The following is a 19,461-nucleotide window of genomic DNA, read 5'->3' on the forward strand; positions in this document are numbered from 1 at the left end:
TTGGATGTGTGCTGTTGTTAGTATGGTGTCACTTAACGTGTCACATCGGTAAATTTTGATACAAATAGTAATGGAAATAGCAGAAGAATTAATATGACTATTTAAAAATTTTTAAAGTACAAATTTGTTTAAAAAAATATTTTGAGGATCAATTTGGAGAATGAGTAATTTTTGAGGAGTGAATTTGACCATTTATTCTTTATTTTACTATTGTAAAAGAGAGAAGGAGAAGTTTTTGCGTGTTTTGAAAGAAAATGAATACTTTTATTTTAAAATGTATACTTTAATAAAGAAAAATTAGTGTCATTTAATAGTCAGCCTATTTATTATTTGAGTTTGTATAAAATGCCGGCTACGGTGGCAAAAAAAATTAATTTCATTGTAAAAAAGATTCTTTTGGGGGAAGGATGAAGGACGCCCTGGGCTGGCTCTTGTAAAGTGGGAGTTGATACAGATACCAAAAAAACTAGGAAAATTGGGTGTGGGAGATGCGACGATTCGGAATACCGCTTTATTATTTAAGTGGTGGTGGAGAGTTTTTAAGGAAGATTGTCCTTTGTAGAAGAAGGTTGTGTGCTCCTGTAATAATATGAATCCTGGGCAGTTATTATCTAGTCAAACTATACCAGCAAAAGGAGGTCCGTGGAGAGATATTTGTCACTTGCAAATTAAAGAAGAACATGTCAGACAAAAGATGATTGACGGTCTGGCTATGGAAGTAGGTGATGGCAGAGCAACCAGATTTTGGGAAGAGACATGGCTACAGTCGAAAAAGCTGAAAGACTCCTTTCCGAGACTCTACTTAATCTCAAATAACAAAGGATCCGTGATTGGGGACTGTGGGTTTTGGGATGGGATAGAGTGGGTTTGGAACTTTCAGTGGAGGAGGGAACTTCGCCAATGGGAGACTAACTGTTTGAACCAAGTTCTAGATATCTTGCAAGCTGTGAGATTGATAGAAGGCGCACAAGATAGAGTGGTGTGGAAATTTGATAAGGAAAGTGTTTATACCACTAACTCATTTGTGCAGGTGTTACAGGTACAGACTGTGATGGAAGATATTTTCAGATACAAGTTCACAAATAGAATCTGAAAAGGACTTGTGCCCCCTCGAGTAGAATTATTTACTTGGTTTGTGCTGATAGGCCGAGTTAATACAAATGATTGATTGAGTAGATTGGGTATCATTGAACGAACTGATAACATTTGTGTAATGTGTAAAAAGGAAATCGAAAATGTACAACATTTGTTTGTTACGTGCGTGTGAGTATGCATGGCAGGCGTGGTGCGCGTGAATTAGTTATGTGGGTCGTGCATGGAGTATCCCAGGGTCCATAAAAGAGCACTTTGAGAGTTGGAGGTCATTGCCCATGAGGAAAGACACGCGAAAAACATGATTAGTGGGGTTCTTCTCAGTTATATGAAATATCTGGTTGTGTAGGAACGAATTCATTTTTCAGAACAAGTCAATAGATATAATAGATTGTATTACTAGGTCGTTTTATTATTTTAGGAATTGGTACAAAATAATATATGTTGTTGATGGCTATGTTGGAGATGACATAGAAATTGCTTAAGTTTATGTTTTGGCTCTTGTCTCTTTATGTGTTGAGCCTGTTTACTCTTCAAAAAAAAATTTTATCTCTAAAAAAATTTATTTTTTTCGCATCATTTATTTCAATACTAGAATATTACACTTAACTTAATTAGCTTGCACCGTTATCAGGTAATACGTATAATTTGATTACCTGGAATAAGTCTTGACCATGATATCGAAAATCTATAGGCATCTAATCCCATTTTGGTCATGAGCTGCACATCTTCCTGCATGAATATTTGGATCAACAAGTATTGATAATGAATACACTACAAAAAAAAAGGTCTATGGTCACGGTGAAAAACCGTGACCATAGCTAGTGAAAAGGGTGACCATAGGTCTATGGTCACGGTTTTTGACCTATGGTCACGGTTTTTCTGCCGTGGCCTATTCTCTCGTGGCCATAGACCTATGGTCACGGTTTTTTTATCTATGGTCACGGTTTCTATGGCCACGGTTGTAATGTTCAAATTCTGGCACTTTAGGCCACGTTTTTTTACCGTGACCATAGGTTAATCTATGGTCACGCGATAAAACCGTGACCATAGCCCATCTATGGTCACGGTTTTGGCCGTGACCATAGCCTCTATGGTCACCCCTTCCCAAAACCGTGACCATAGATAAGGCTATGGTCACGGTTTTGGCTGTGACCATAGCCTCTATGGTCACTCCACCCAAAACCGTGACCATAGCCATATCTATGGTCACGGTTTTGACCGTGACCATAGCCTCTATGGTCACCCCTTCCCAAAACCGTGACCATAGCCCTATCTATGGTCACGGTTTTGGCCGTGACCATAGCCTCTATGGTCACTCTACCTAAAACCGTGACCATAGCCATATCTATGGTCACGGTTTTGACCGTGACCATAGCCTCTATGGTCACCCCTTCCCAAAACCGTGACCATAGCCCTATCTATGGTCACGGTTTTGGCCGTGACCATAGCCTCTATGGTCACTCTACCTAAAACCGTGACCATAGCCATATCTATGGTCACGGTTTTGACCGTGACCATAGCCTCTATGGTCACCCCTTCCCAAAACCGTGACCATAGCCTTATTTATGGTCACAGTTTTGGCCGTGACCATAGCCTCTATGGTCACCCCACATGAAAACCGTGACCATAGCCTTATCTATGGTCACGGTTTTTTACCGTGACCATAGCGTCTATGGTCACCCCGCATTAAAATAGTGACCATAACCTTATCTATAGTCACTGTTTTCACCGTGGCCATAGCTTATCTATGGTCACCCCTCCTTAAAACGGTGGCCATAACTTATCTATGGTAACCTGTTTTATTTTATAAATTTTTTTAAAGCATAATCACATTCCAAAATGATGATAATCACAAAATAAATCTAAGAATGAGAAATTCAATAAATGTAAATCATAAAAGTTTCATTAAAAAGTAGATATCCATTACAACACTAATCAAAATAGAGTGTAATTTATCCATTACATGTATTATCGAATAAAATCTCTTATCAAAATGTAAAGAAGACATCAAAATAATACATTTAGATAACCAAAATCATTATAAGACCCATCCCATCTTATATTTGTATTGAACATATTTTCTTCACATCATATCCTCCTGCTAGCAAAAGAAATAAAGAAGTTAGAACAGAACAAAAATATTTTTGATGATGCATGCAGTGCAGTTGAGTAATGAATATGGAGCACAAGTTAAGTAAGTCAATCAATATGAAAATTTCAACCACTAAATAACAAGGAGCATTTGCATGTGGTTTTGAGCCATTTGGTAATGTTTATATGTTTTTAATCTATCTTTGAGTGGAACTTCAACTCCCCTGTTGAAGTCGCTTAAAACTGAAAAAAATCCAGCACAAAGAAACAACCGCAACCAAAATAGAAGCTTAAAAAACAAGGTAATACCGAAATACTATTATTAGCTTCCAACTCATCAAACAAATCAAGTAATCAACACCAGCGAAACAGAAAAACCAGATTGAGTGTGAAATCAATAGACAAAGTAAATTTTAAAATAATAATAATACTGATTGCTATATATTACTGAGTACTAATTCAATGCTGATTGCTACCCCTTCACCTTCATGTATTATTATTGCTTTATCTAATTTTCTATACCTTCTGAAGAGAAACAATGGTAGGTTATGCATCTTAGTTCGTAATTAGTTTCTTACCCTTCTATTCAACACGTGCTCATGGAGCCAATTAGCCAATAAAATCAACAATAAAATTAACATCAACAACAATCAGGTACTATTAAGCAATCAGCCACTATTAATTTAACTACTCATTTTGACAGTACTTACTTCCATATCTTTTGACACATGGTTCGATCCCAGTGAAGGAGGAATGCTTCGCCTCGCATCATTTGGTGCACTACTTGCATCAGGCGGAGATTGTTGGGCAGCTTCTATCATTACTTGCACTTGTTCCGCACTCATACCAGGATTAACTTGTTGCAACACCGTTTTGATCAAGCTTGTTAAACCATCCAACTTGGAAGTCAAGTTATTTTGATTTTTTTCCATAGTTGAAACCACTTCAGCATGTTGTTGTTGCATTTGTCGGATTTGCTTATCCTTTTTAAGAGAGGATTTTGTGACTGATCGACCATAGAAACGAACCCTACCATGTCTCTCCTTTCCAAACACCGTTTGAAGCGCTTCATCATCACTGTATCCAGCTTGCTTCAAATTTTGAAGATGTTCCTATTACACAGAAGGAAAATTGTAATAAGTTCATGTGCGCATATGCTGAAAATAAAAAAAAATGATTTACACATTTCTTTTAGTGTACATTTCTACGAAACTAAACAACTCACAATCGTCTCTTGTGTTCCCGAGTCAGTTTCTCCTTTCTTGTTAGTACGAGTTACAACAAACATCTCAGACTGTGATGGATCTTCATTGCCCTCTTTTTTTGCACGCTACAAAGAAACCATCAAGGTTACTCGAAGTCAACACAGATGAAGTCAACATAGACGACATGAAAGATGTAAAGATACTTAAATGCGAAGTACAAATATGATACCAATTCAGCGCGTACTAATTCAAAACTAACTGGTCCCATTCGATGATTCCATTTTTGTTTGGATCTATTTTCACGATTTTTCTCAGAAATAACCTACATATTGTTGTAATACAAAAATACATAAAGTTAGTTAAATACACAATATTGTTGTGACAGCCAAAGAGTTTGCAGAGAAATTTCGGTCATTTCACACTGGTAGAAGGCTTGGTGAAGAACTTGCTACTGAATTTGACAAGTCTAAAAGCCACCCTGCTGCTTTGGCAAAACACAAGTATGGAGTGGCAAAATGGGAACTCTCAAAAGCTTGCTTATCAAGAGAATATTTACTCATGAAACGCAATTCCTTTACCTATATCTTCAAATTTTGCCAAGTATGTCTTAACATTATTATTCGAGTTTTATAATTAAGTTTCAAATCCATTACTAATTAATGAACTGAAATGCACCGAGATTCATGAAATCAGTAGCTCAAGGTGCCAAGAACCATGTGAAATCAGCACAACAGAAGGCTAATAACAACAAGAAGAAGATGCCTCAGCAACAATTTTATTTCATATATGGCTCGTACCTAATGAGATTCGTGGAAGTGATTCGGGGAGCCTTGATTGCAGCACGTAATTCCCCCTTCGCAATCCAAAAAGAAGATTATCAGGAAAATAAATTAACAAAATCTAAAACGGAAAAGGAAAACGGCGTACCAAGCAGCAATGAGAACTGAGACACCGATGGAGACGCCGATGGCGACGGCGGAGAAGGTGTAAGGAGAGATCTTAACGAGCGCAGTACCCCAAGAGCGGGCGCCACGCCACTAACCTTCGACGAACGGAGAAGCCAAGGAAGATAAAGACGATGTCCTTAGAGCTTGGGACGGCGGCGGCGCCAACAAGCTTCCGACTGCGGCGACAATGGGGGCTAGGGTTATGAATTGGGGAAAGAAAGAAGGGGGGGTTTGTTTCAATTTCCTAAAGTTCACGCGGTTCAATTTCCTTCAGTTTCCCACTATAGCATAGGTTAAGAAAATGAGTTTATTTTAATTTTTTAAAATTAAGATAATAAAATTGATATATTATATATAATGAGCCTTATATTTTTATTTTTTACAAATTTATTTTATCTAACATACCAAGAATTAATTTATCATATGCATTTAAATAAACAAATAAAATTAACCACTCAAATAATTTAAATTAATTACGATATGATGAATCTTTTATTTTAATATTCTACAATCATTTTAAAAAGTTTTAAATTATTTTTTAATTTAAAATTATTAATAGTATTCAACCTAATTTTATATTTATAAAATTAGATATAAAATTTTAATATTTAAAGTAAATTATATAAAATTATTATTAGTTTTTAATTATTAAAACTTTTTAATTTTAAAAAGAAAAAATATTTAAAATAATAAAAAAAACTTAAAAATTTTAATTAATTAAAACTCAAATGATTAAAACTATGACTATAGACTCCTTTAAATCACTCCCAAAACCGTGACCATAAACCCTTTTAGGCCACCCTTCCGAAAAACTGTGACTATAGATCCTTTTTGGTCACTGTAAAAAACCGTGACCATAGACACCTTTAGGCTACCCCCCAAAACCGTGACCATAGACCCTTTTAGGCCACCCTTCCGAAAAACCGTGACCATAGACCCTTTTTGGTCACTGTAAATAACCGTGACCATAGACACCTTTAGGCCACCCTCCAAAACTGTGACCATAGACCCTTTTAGGCCACCCTTAAAACCGTGACCATAGACCGTTTTAGGTCACCCCCCAAAACCGTGACCATAGACCCTTTTAGGTCACCCTTTTTGAAAAACCGTGACCATAGACTCTTTTAGGCCACCCCCAAAAACCGTGACCATAGACACTTTTAGGCCACCCACCAAAATCGTGACCATAGACCCTTTTAGGCCACCCTCAAAACCGTGACCATAGACCCCTTTAGGTCACCCCCCAAAACCGTGACCATAGACCCTTTTAGGTCACCCCTTTTTAAAAAACCGTGACCATAGCCCCTTTTTGGTCACTGTAAAAAACCGTGACTATAGACCCCTTTAGGTCACTTCAAAAACCGTGACCATAGACCCTTTTAGGCCACCCCCCAAAACCGTGACCATAGACCCCTTTAGGCCACCCCCGAAAACCGTGACCATAGACCCTTTTAGGTTACCCTTTTTTGAAAAACCGTGACCATAGTCCCTTTTTGGTCACTGTAAAAAACCGTGACCATAGACTCCTTTAGGTCACCCCTCAAAACCGTGACCATAGACCCTTTTAGGCCACCATTTTTTAAAAAACCGTGACCATAGGTACTCTATGGTCACCCTTTCCAAAAAAACCGTGACCATAGCTTTTTTTTTTGGTCACCCTAAAAAACCGTGACCATAGAGGGTCTATGGTCACGGTTTTTTACTGTGACCAAAAAAACCGTGGCCATAGACCCAAAATGTTGTAGTGATAATTAATTATTAAAGATGAAAGATTTCCTTGGGCCGGGTCATGGTTATAAATAATTAAATATATACTAACCTTATATTTGTGATATTGATCGCATCCAGTGTCTCCATTACCCTTGTACGTATTTGCTGTAAAGTTAAATTGAAAAGGGGTTAATTCATATTGGAAAGTAACTAAGGATTTTGTAACATGGGTTCTAGCAACTTTTCTGTTACTTATTAGATTTTAGGATTTGAATTTTTTAAATTTTAAATTTTATTTTAGAAGGTAATAGGTAGAACCAAGAAAAAATATAAAAAAAAAAAGCATTCAATAATAAGAGATTTCATTTTATCTTCTAAAGTAAAAATTTAAAATTTAGAGAATCCAAATTCTAGATTTTACACTAGTCATCACTTATAAATGTACTGAAACTCCCTATAACTTATTTAATTTGTTTGTTCCTGCCATTTCTCTTGAGAGAAGCCTGAGTCATAATTTGGTGAATTGAACACCCAAAAGGATTTGAAATTCAGTTAGCAAACAAAAGAGTATGATAATGCTAAACAATCATACTAAACGTACATAAAAAATCAGCTGAAATTATTGCGAATGACCGGAGAAAGATCTTAGATCAATCCAACCATGAGAGAGCCATGAGTAGATAGAAATAAACTTGATGGTATTATCAAGAGATATGTAATAGAAAAGAAACAAATTTTTTGTTCAACATGAAGCCACACTATAAGAAAAATAATCTATTGTCATGTTTTTAAAATCTGTCGAAAAATAAGGAAAAGCGTAATAACAATTTTTCATAATATTTTTTTGAGCTATTGATATGCTTTTGAAAGCGTGTCAATTATTCTATCACTGTACTTTTATTGATCTATTAGCACGTTAATTTTTTTGTTATGTTTTTTTCTATTACCATATTTAAAAGCGTGATCGTATGTATAATCCTGTAGCCATGTTTTTAAAGCGTGTCAAAAAGTAGACATACTGTCAAATTTTTAGAAACTTGTTTACTGGTTTGGTTTTTGTTACACTTTGAAAGTGTGATCAAATCTCTAATAATCGCTACCTTTATAAAAGTGTAGCCATTGACTCTTTTTAGTCACGTTTTTAAAGCATAAAAGAAAGTGTGGTAACAGAATTTTTTTTTTGTAGTGCCATGACCGAATCATTATTGTTTTGGTATTTTATGATAGTATATTTTTTTTACAACTACTTAAATGAAGATGACAAAAATATCTTATAAAGATATTTTGTTTAAAAGCATGACTTATTTATTTAGTCACACTTTAAACAAAAATAATACTTTTATAAATATTAAAATCTATCTATATAATCCATTGTCGAAAGATAAAAAAAAAATATTTTCATATGAAGACAATTATAAAATTTTTATTGTAATATTTACTATATTTTTTAATTTCTAAATTTATGTTTGTCATGGTGTGTGAACTACTACTCTTCGTTTGAGGTCGAATATTTTGTTACCAACTATTAAATTAAAACAATGTGCGTGCATCAGATAGATTCGGAAAAAAACAAATGTCAAACTCCAAATTAAGCGTAATAACTTTTTCATAGAATAATTTATTTTTAACGGAAAAAATTAATTACATAATCTTTTAGAAAATAAGATAAATTATGCGTAAAATAAATAGATAAATTAGTTTTTTATTTTTAAAAAATTTAAATAATTTAATCTCTCAATCATTTTACTTTTTAAAAATTAAATTAAAGAATAATTTGTCTTGAAAAATATTAGCGATTAACTTATTAATTTTATTAAAAACTAATTTATCTAATCTTCTAAATAAAAACCAAAGACTTTTTTTTATACTTTATTACACTCACAACCCCAAAAAGGGAAGAATCACTAGCTACTACAGAATTTTCAGAAACAACTCAAAACTCTGGATGGACATTTTTGTTTTGCTATCAAAGACTAATTTACCATTTTTTGAAAACACTAATAAATTGTTAATAACGAATCTAATTAAGATATCACTAGAAAAAAATCGGGCTTTTTTATTGAAATAAATAAAAAAAATATTATTTCTCTAAATATGCACGACTGCAAATAATCTCCAAAATGTGCAGCTCCATCTCAAATTCATTACTCACGAAATAGATATATACAACTCAATTTTAGTATCCACGAAATGGACAAAATTTTTATTTCTTGGATAGCGCCCACAAAATGGGCATTTCATGGCCAGCGACCACGAATTGACCATGACAATGGTGATACACGCAAAATAGAAACAGAAGAATAGTAGCACCTAATTTTTATTTTATAATAATAAAAATGTATGTGCGCATTAATTCCAATGATAATACAAAATTAAACAATATAATATAAGATATTACAATAATGATTAATTAAGATTAATAATTAATTTAATTAATTAAGTTGTTTGAGCAGTAATTTTGACCAATTGATTAAGGTTAATAATAAACATAAGATTATTAAGAGTATTTAAAAATAGTACTCAAAATAAGAGTATTAAATTATATTATTTTATATATTATTTTTAATTTAATAAATAAATGTTAATTTTTACTACAAAAAAATACTTAAAAAATTGTTAATTTTTTTATGTTATTTTTAATTTCATAAATAAATATTAATTTTTATTATAATAGTAAAAAATTATAATATACTAAAATAAAATATTATAAAAAATACTAAAAAATATGAAAAAAATAGATATACTTAAAAAAATAATATTATAATTTAATATGATATTTTTTTAGTAATTAATTAATTATTTATCTATAAGTGATTTTAACTAATATTATTCAAACAATATTTATTTTATCAAAATTAATTTTAATGAAAATTACTAAAATTATCTTGCCTTTTTTTATCTTTGTTCTTATGATGTTATAATTTAGTTATTTTCTGAAAGCACAAAAACACAAACTTTGACCTTAAATATTGACTGTATGAGTATATAGAAATAAAAATTGTATAATATATTTTTTTATTATTAAAATAAATAAATAAAATGCATCCTGTTACGATGGGTAACCGGAGATTAGTGGGCTGGAATTGTTGGGTTGGCCCAATCGTCTAAGGAGGGAAGCCTTCGAGCGGGTTCGCGTCTTTGAGGCCTCCGCCGACTTGTGAGTATAAGTGAATGGGGGTGGTACCTGCAAAGACACTCCGATGCCTAAGTCAGCAAGGTGTAAGCCGGTTTAGAGAATATTGAGACTTAGAGATACCTGAGGGGTGTCAGTGTATTTATAATGGTGAACCAATAACCACCGTTGAAGTAGTTCCACCTTTTAAGGTGGATAACCGTCTCTTTATCCTAGGGAAGTTGCGATATGGCTCCTGGAAGTGGGTTGAGAGATTTTAGGGGCAGTTACTCGTTTGAATGAGTGTTTATCTGCCAACTAATTTTTGTCCCCGACTTCTTTTAGAGCAAGTCGTGGCGGAAACCGACTTCTTCAGGAGAAGGTCGGTGTAAGGTGAGGCTCAATCCTTTGGATTGAGCCTTTCGCTTGGACCTGGGCCTTAGCGTTGGGCCAGGGTATGAACAGTTCCCCTACTCGAGCCCAATTTCTTTCAAGAATTGGGTTCGAGTATTCTACTCGGGGTTGTAGCCGACCTGTAGAGGGACCGACGTGATTTTTCGGAACCGACGTGACTTTCCGTAACCGACGTGACCTTTTGAATTTCCATAGTCGCGTCTAATCAAGCGTCGCGTCCGTTAGGAGTTCGTGTATCCACACGTAGGGATTAATTGCATTGGTAATGGTGCACCCATTAATGACTGCTTCCGTTTTTACCATTATGCCCCTAGCGTGTTTATAAATACTTTCCCTCTCTTTCGTTGTTTCGTTTCTGAAAACTTCATATTTGTTCACTCTTGTTTTGGAGAAAGCTTCGTTCTTGCCTTCGCTCGACTGTTGCTATTCCCGTTGCTTCAGAAGTAAAGGTCAGTCCTTCTCTTTTTACCACAAAAATGCTTTTTACTTGCATGTTTCTGTTTCGAAGGAGTGTTTGACCGTAGTTTTAGCCGTTCTGTTGGTTTTGAAAACTTCTACCTCAGACCCTTAGAGACTTTATTTTGATTTCTTTCCTTTTTTTCTTCGTAGGATTCGTTGCCCCCTTTAGAAAGATGTCTACCTTAGAGTCTCTTTCATTATGGGTTGACGGTATAGTTCTTGGGGAGGAACCTTGGGTGGATACTGACTACATCACCAATCTCCGCATACGTCATAGGCTCTGTACTTCTGATGAGGATGAGCCGAAATATGAACTGATTGTCCCGGGTCTGGAAGATCGGGTCTGTTTTGGGAGGGCTTCTGAGGCAGCCCCTCATTTTTTCTATATGTATGAGAGCATGATTACCCGTTTAGGTATTTTTTTTCCTTTTTCTGACTTTGAGATAGATGTTTTATGTCACTGTCGTGTTGCTCCTACCCAACTTCACCCTAATTCTTGGGGTTTCTTGAAAATTTACCAATTTATCAGCCATGCGTTAGACTTTCCGACTTCTTTGAAGATTTTCTTTTTTCTCTTCCACATGACTAAGCCCTTCAGTGGGCAAAACAACAAACAAAAATGGGTGTCTTTCCGGGCCATACAAGGCCGGAGAGTTTTTACCCTTTTTGATGAATCCTTCCACGACTTCAAAAATTTTTTTTTCAAAGTTTAAGCTGTAAAGGCTCACCATCCCTTTTTCCTGGATGAAAATTCTTCTCCTCGTTTTCTCCTTTACTGGCTAGAGGCCTCTCCTTGTGAAAAATATAGTTTGGAGGACTTGGATGAGGTAGAGGCGGCCATTGTGGGATTCCTCCGAGAAGTATGGGGGAGAGCCCCTTACCTGGATACGAAAAAGTTTCTCTAGGGGTCTGCGATCTTTGTTCAGACTCAACTAGGTAGCTTTTTGTTTATTCATCATATTTTTCGACCTGATGGTCGCCCGACTTGTTTTCTCCGACTTGTTTTACTGATTTTAGCTTCCTAATTGCTTTTTGCAGAGATGGCGAAGAAGAATTCTAGGGAGTCTTACCAGAGAGTTCAGGAGGCCAAGGCGAGGTCCCGCGCCAGAGTCAGCGGCGCCAGGGTAGCTGGTTCTTCCCTTCCTTCCCCTCTCCCCTCTTCTCGTAGTTTGGGGACCCCCACCCAACCTATTGTCATTTCTTCCTCAGCCTCTTCTCTGCCGTCCCCTCCTCCCCGATCTTCCCCTGAGCCAGAAAAGAAGAAGCGCAAGACTTTAGAGTCTAGCTCTTCTTTTGAAGATGACGCCAAGGTGGATGCGCCTCAGTTCGTTCGGAAGCATATCTATCCTCATACTCGTATAGGTATGGATGATGCTTCTGTTCGAAACCACCTTACCATTCTAGCTCAGGAGAGTATCAGGGCGGCAATGGTGTGCACAAAGTTCCTTGATATCTTTGAGAATACTTCCCTTCTCTCTTTGGGTTCATCCTCGAGGGTTGAAGAGTTGGAGGGGAGGCTTCGCTTATATTAAGGGCAGGAGAAGGTGCTGAGGAAGGAGGTCGCCAAATTGAAGGAGGAGAGGAATGGCCTCCAGGAGAGGGAGAGGAAGTTGCAGGCCCAGTGTTCCATGGCGGAAGGCCTGAGAGAGAAGGCGCAGGAGAGTTATTCAAGCTTGTTTGAGGAACTTGTGGAGGTGAAGAAGGATTTGAGGAGAGCTCGGGAGGCCTATACAAAGTTGGAGGACTCCATTGCTGACGGGGCTGAAGAAGCATGGAGAATCTTTAAAGAACAGGTCGGGGTTCTCGCTCCCGACCTGGACCTCTCTCCTTTGGATCCGGATAAAGTAGTGATCGATGGAGCTATCGTTTCTCCTCCCTCTCCCCGATATGTCACCGAGTCTGATCTAAAGACTCGGGGGCAGAGGATAATGGAGTCCCCTCCCCGACCAAAAGATGCCCCGAGTTCTTCAAAGGCTCCTGGAACTTTCACTCCATCTCCTATGGATATTGGCCTTGACAGCGCTCCGACTACTCTCCCTGACTCTGGTGGTGACGTCCTTCCTAACTGAAAAATTTATTGTGGCTATATGGGGCCCGACCTGTGGGCCCTCTTTTTTAAACTATTTATTTTAATGTTTGTGGTGGTATTTTGCTGACATTCTCTTGGCCTTTTATGGCCGTTAACGAAAAATATCCTTTTTTTTTTTGGATAAGGGTTTAAGTTACATTTTCTCTGTTTGTTGTGCGCATACTTTTCTGTTTTAAGTTTCGAAAAAACCTTTTTTATCTTTGTTTTGAAAAACCTTTTTCTTGGCTAATTGTCTCTTCTTCGAAGTTTTTCTTAAAATTTTCTTTGGGACGGCCTTTGCTTTAGTGCTTTCGACAGGTTTTCTGATCTCTTTTCTGGTATTCCTTATACTCAATTTTTTGGATTTATTGAGTTCTTATGACTTAGGTTATTTTTGCGATGCATTTCTTTGTTTCTCGGTTTTTCCGACTTGTAAGTCAGATAATTTCCGAGTTTATCACAATCGACTTTTATAACCTCTTTACGCCGACTTGTACCTCGTCGTTTTATCCTGACGACCATCTAGGTCGGTTCATGGGATTTTCATGCTTTGTCGAGCTTAAGTCGGCGCGTTTCGTAGGAAGAAAAAAAAAGTGGAAAGGAATTTATAAGAGATATTGTAAAAGATCTTTATTTATTTGCGAAGGTACTTTATATGCTGACCCACGTCGATGATTATAAAGTCTATGCTCAGAGTTTTGGATTTTTCCCCCTTTCCGAAGGTCGTGTGGAGGGGTAGAAATCTTAATGGTTTTATTGGCATGTCGCCTAGTCCGTACAAGGTATCGGGGTAGGCTCTTAACTCCTTTTCATCCAACCCTAGTTTGTCGAACGCAAGCTTGAAAAGGATGTCTGCTGAACTCCCTTGGTCTACTAGAGTTCTGTGGAGGTGGGCATTGGCTAGGATCATGGTTATCACCACTGGATCATCGTGTCCTGGGATTACTCCTTGCCCATCCTCCTTTGTAAATGAGATAGTAGGGAGGTCGGGTGATTCGCTCCCGACCTGGTAGACTCGCTTGAGGTTTCTCTTGAGAGATGACTTGGTGAGTCCTCCTTCCGCAAATCCTCCCGAGATCATATGTATGTGTCTCTCGGGGGTTTGTGGTGGTGGGTCTCTTCTGTTCCCGTCATCTCGCTTTCTTTTTCCATGATTGTCCGACCTTTCCATAAGATATCTATCAAGTCGGCCTTCTCTGGCCAGCTTTTCTATCACATTTTTGAGGTCGTAGCAATCATTTGTTGAGTGACCATACATATTATGGTACTCACAGTAATCGCTGTGACTTCCTCCCTTTTTATTTTTAATGGGTCTGGGAGGCGGCAGTCTTTCAGTATTGCAGATTTCTCTGTATACATCCACTATGGAAACTTTTAGAGGAGTATAAGAGTGATATTTCCTCGGTCTGTCGAGACCGAGCTCTTCTTTTTTCTTGGGCTCTCTTTCTTTCTCTTTTATCGAGTGGGGGTGTCCAGGTCGCCAACTCGGCTCTCGTAGTCTGGCATTTTTCTCCATATTGATGTACTTTTCTGCTCTTTCTTGTACATCACTCAAGGAGGTGGGGTGCCTTTTTTATATGGACTGCGAGAAGGGACCTTCTCTAAGTCCATTTACTATCCCGATGATGACTGCCTCAGTGGGCAAGTCTTGAATCTCCAAGCACGCTTTGTTGAACATTTCCATATAGTCCCGTAAAGGTTCTCCGACCTCCTGCTTTATTCCCAGGAGGCTCGGTGCGTGCTTTACTTTATCCTTCTGGATGGAGAACCTCATTAAGAACTTTCTCGAGAGGTCCTCAAAGCTGGTAACCGACCTTGGAGGGAGGTTATCGAACCACTTCATCGCCGCTTTTGATAGGGTGGTCGGGAAAGCTTTGCAGCGAGTTACATCAGAAGCATCAGCCAGATACATTCGACTTTTGAAATTGGTTAAATGATGCTTCGGGTCTGTGGTTCCGTCATAGAGGTTCATATCAGGGCTTTTGAAGTTTCTTGGAACTTTTGCCCTCATTATGTCCTCACTGAATGGATCCTCTCCTCCCAGGGGCGACTCTTCTCGGTCGCCACGGGAGTTTCGACTTCTAAGGGAAGATTCTAGCTTTAAGATTTTTTCTTCTAACTCCTTTCGTCGCTCTATCTCTTCCCTGAGATTTCGCTCTGCCTCTCGTTATTGCTCTAATTCCTGTTCCAGCTGTTCCAAACGACCTTGGTGGCCATGGACCAAACCCATTAGCTTGGCTGCATGGGGTGGCCCTTCCTTTCCTGATTCTCGTCCCTCTGAGAAGTTTACCTTTGGGATTTTTAACCCAGAGGTGCCTTCTCTATGTTGGTCGTTGGCTCCCTGGTGAAGGGTTAGGTCCGCGTCGTTGTTTCCGGTATCTAGGTTTTCTTGTTCGGAATCAGACGCTGTATGACCATCTTCTGGTGAATTGTCCACCATCACTGATTGATCCCTCGGGCCCCCGGCAACGGCGCCAATGTTACGATGGGTAACCGGAGATTAGTGGGCTGGAATTGTTGGGTTGACCCAATTGTCTAAGGAGGGAAGCCTTCGAGCGGGTTCGCGTCTTTGAGACCTCCGCCGACTTGTGAGTATAAGTGAACGGGGGTGGTACCTGCAAAGACACTCCGATGCCTAAGTCAGCAAAGTGTAAGCAGGTTTAGAGAGTATTGGGACTTAGAGATACCTGAGGGGTGTCAGTGTATTTATAATGGTGAACCAATAACCACCGTTGAAGTAGTTCCACCTTTTAAGGTGGATAACCGTCCCTTTATCCTAGGGAAGTTGAGATATGGCTCCTGGAAGTGAGTTGAAATATTTTAGGGACAGTTACTCGTTTGAATGAGTGTTTATTTGCCAGCTAATCTTTGTCCCCGACTTCTTTTAGAGCAAGTCATGGCGGGAACCGACTTCTTCAGGAGAAGGTCGGTGTAAGGTGAGGCTCAATCCTTTGGGTTGAGTCTTTCGCTTAGACCTGGACCTTAGCGTTGGGTCAGGGTATGAACACATCCTTTTTTGCTGATGCTATTACTGAGACATTGCAAGACCTGTCCCATTTATTGAGTTTAGGAAAAATATTAGTATTTAATAATATTTCATTTAAATTGGATTTTTACTTAAATCCGAATAGTAATTATTGAAAATAAATTAGTATGTGTTAAATTTAAAATGCCAACAATGAAGTAGCGCTCATCAAATGATATTATATGCTTTTTTTTTAACAAATAAAAAATGTGTTTTCTTTGTTAGATCCAACTTTACATGTCTTAAACTTTATAATATATATATATATTCCAAAGCTTCGTAGTTTATATATAATTTATATGTATAATTAGATTTTGTCATAAAATAAAAATTATGTGCCAATATTTCTCTAGTTTCATTTCGCATGTACCACTATGGTTATGGTCTAATTCGTGGACGCCGGCCATGAAATGTCTATTTTGTAAACGCTATCCAAAAAATGGAAACTTGGCCTATTTCGTGGGCACTAAAACTGAGTTGGAGTGTATATTCACTTCGTGGATGATGAACCTGAGATAGAGTTGCACATTTTAAAAATTATTTACAGCCATGCTTATTTAAAGAAATAATCTTTATTCTTTATTTATTTCAATAAAAAAGCCAAAAAAATTGTGAGTGCATAGACCAAACTAATTCAGACCAAAAAAGAAAGAAAAAAAAAAGAATACAGTAAGTATTTGAAGAGAGAGTAGTACCATTGCCGGCATGTGCAAAAGTATCCCATATGCTTGGCTTCCTTCCATCTTCATCTGCTGCACCTTCTACCTTTTCTCATCCCATATATCTTATTTATTAATTATCACTCCATTTATCAAAACTATATCATTCATTTGAGAGCAGAAATTAAAGAACCTGATAAGCAGATGTTGAAGCACCAAACACAAATTGAGGCGGGTATTCATCTCTTCTCAATCCATCAACCGCTAACAAAACTGATGAACATACCAACAATAATAATAATAATAATTCAACCACAACAAATCCCTTCTTCCACATCCTTCTCCTTCTTCTTATGCTTTGAGATTGTTAGTTCTTTTGCAATAAAGATAACATGAACTTGAACCATGTATGTATATAATATAATAAATAGTACATATAATGCACGGGTAATGTCAAAAGAAGCATATGATATAATATTAAAATAAACTATTATTTTTATCAGTATAAATATTAGAGAATGAATTTATTTATTACGAATGAACAAAAAAATTTGTATTTATAAAAAATAATTATATCTAATAAAAGTATCAAATATTAAATTTATTTATAAATAAATTTATTAATATTTTAAATTTTTATAAGTAAAAATAATAATTTATTTATCTTTTATAAATACAAAATTAATATTATAAAACGTATATTTATACATTTCATGCTAATTAATTTAACGGTTAATTTTTAGAGTTTAAGTCAAAATTATTTGATTCTAATTACAACGATTTAGTTATATTATATTTTAAGAATATATTTTAAGAGAATAATAATAAAATTTTTTATATATTTATTATAATAAAAAAATAAAAAAATATATTTTTAATAAATTTTTATAAAATATTTTTTTATGATAATTTTAAAATACGTGTTAGAAAACCCTAATTACAATTAGTTAGGAAGGTAGAGCACCACCTACCTGCTGGGTGATCATTGATATATACAGAAAGCCCCATTAAAGAGGCACTCTGGTCAACCATTTTTTGAGACCGTTAGATCTTCACACTTTTCAAGATGATGCCATCTTTTGCCAGGCTCACTGAAACTCACTGTTTTTCTTTTCTTTCTTGGTTTTCCGCATGTTTTTCAGGCGGTGTATGAAGAACAAATTCAAAAGAGATTTATGGGCTTTATTGTTTTTTGTCATGGTCACAGTTGGCCCAAATCATGCGTTTATTGCCTTATTGGGTAAGTTATTCAAGTTGGAAAATAAAAATTCCCTTCTCGGTAGAGGAGCCCCAATATTTTCTCAAATGAAATTGTATCATATGTTAGTGAGTTAAGGGTCACTTTGGTATCGGAGATCGGCGAGTTACACTGATTTAGTCTCTGACTTATTAATGGCTACAATTTAATTTTCTAAATTAAAAAAAATATATTAATATAGTCTCTCATATATTTTTCGTCACCAAAATTCAACGCCCGTTAGTTCGAACCCTTTTAAGAGAGGCTAACATGCAAAATACAATTAAATAGAGAACAAAAAATAAAATTAGGGAGGGGCCAAAATTATAAAATTAGAGGACTTTATAAATAAAATTTATTTATTTGGGAGGGGCCATTGCCCCCCTTCGTATATACTAAGCTTCGCCCCTGACACTAGATATATTAAAACGACGTCGTACGTATTTTGACACTAAAAAGGCATTAAATTATGTCGTTTGAGGATTTGAACAATTTTGTCATAACCAAGTTCTTTGTCATAACTCTCAAATGACATTGTTTAATGTCTTTTTTAGCGTTAAAACGCGTAAAACGTCGTTTTAATATGTCCACCATGGTAAGACTTAAGTTACATCACTAATAACGTTAAATTCCAGTGATAAAAATTAAAATATAGGAAGGACTGCATTGTATACTTTTTTAAATCTAAATGACTCCAAATTATAAAAAGTTAAGGACTAAATCAATACAATTCGCTAATTTCAAAAATGTAAGTGAGGCTTAACTCTATGTTAGTGTGCTTCTATTGACATGGACTAATCATGTCCCACTTCATTCTGGTACTAAAACTAGTTTTGTTCCCAAAAAAAGAAAAAGCTAGTTTTATTCCATAAAGTTATTCAAATGAAAATAAGATATATTTTTTATATTTGAAAATAAGATATTTTTATAATAATAATACAAAATTTTAATAAAATTTAAAAGCATTTAAATAATTTTAGTGCTTAATTAATACCAAGTGTTAAAACTACAAATTATTAGGTGTAGACGGATGTATGTCAATATATGTTTTTATATGTTCTCCAACTGTTATAATATCACTTGTTACAAAGTTTAAATTGATAGAAAAAATCACAAAAATTATTATTATATCTCTTCACACAATATTCTCTTTTTAAAGTTGCATAAATTTTTGCACAAATTTTATTTTGAAAAAAACCACACAATATATATATATATATATAAGAGATTCATAGAACTATTATTTTTGTTAGGTATGTATAGACCAGAAAACTTTTAAATTTATACTGGTGGAGTTAAAGTTTGAAGAGAGAAAAGGATGGTGTTAAAGGGTAAAGCTGCCTTGGGACACATCTTAATGCATAAAAGCTGAAATCTTGGTACTAAATTAAACCAAACCAAACCAATCTTGACTGTGGTATATCATGCACATATAAATG

The 19,461-nt window shown here is 36.0% G+C and overlaps 2 protein-coding genes across 2 annotated transcripts; one reads left to right on the forward strand and one right to left on the reverse strand.

Moving 5' to 3' along the window:
• Positions 1 to 2,999: 2,999 nt before the first annotated feature.
• Positions 3,000 to 17,191, reverse strand: LOC107625769 (uncharacterized). The gene is made up of 6 exons (XM_088505410.1): positions 16,979 to 17,191; positions 16,822 to 16,891; positions 7,158 to 7,213; positions 4,412 to 4,516; positions 3,897 to 4,298; positions 3,000 to 3,196 (listed from the first exon to the last, which is right to left on the reverse strand). The coding sequence occupies exons 1-6, from the start codon at positions 17,120 to 17,122 to the stop codon at positions 3,179 to 3,181; spliced, it is 795 nt and encodes a 264-aa protein (XP_088361536.1). The 5' UTR covers positions 17,123 to 17,191; the 3' UTR covers positions 3,000 to 3,178.
• Positions 12,659 to 13,102, forward strand: LOC148575195 (uncharacterized). Its single transcript, XM_088504590.1, has one exon. It carries the CDS (start codon positions 12,662 to 12,664, stop codon positions 13,100 to 13,102), a length of 441 nt encoding a protein of 146 aa, XP_088360716.1. The 5' UTR covers positions 12,659 to 12,661.
• Positions 17,192 to 19,461: the final 2,270 nt, after the last annotated feature.

The sequence above is a fragment of the Arachis ipaensis genome, chromosome B2 (assembly GCF_059453495.1).
Source record: "Arachis ipaensis isolate K30076 ecotype BB chromosome B2, ASM5945349v1, whole genome shotgun sequence".
Taxonomy (NCBI): Eukaryota; Viridiplantae; Streptophyta; class Magnoliopsida; order Fabales; family Fabaceae; genus Arachis; species Arachis ipaensis.

Coding starts and splice junctions, on each gene's coding strand:
- LOC148575195 (XM_088504590.1), top strand. CDS start 12,662: ATGGCGGAAGGCCTGAGAGAGAAGGCGCAGGAGAGTTATTCAAGCTTG.
- LOC107625769 (XM_088505410.1), bottom strand. CDS start 17,122: ATGTGGAAGAAGGGATTTGTTGTGGTTGAATTATTATTATTATTATTG. Junction 16,892..16,978: donor CTTCAACATCTGCTTATCAG/GTTCTTTAATTT, acceptor GGATGAGAAAAG/GTAGAAGGTGCAGCAGATGA. Junction 7,214..16,821: donor TTTTGCACATGCCGGCAATG/GTACTACTCTCT, acceptor TTAACTTTACAG/CAAATACGTACAAGGGTAAT.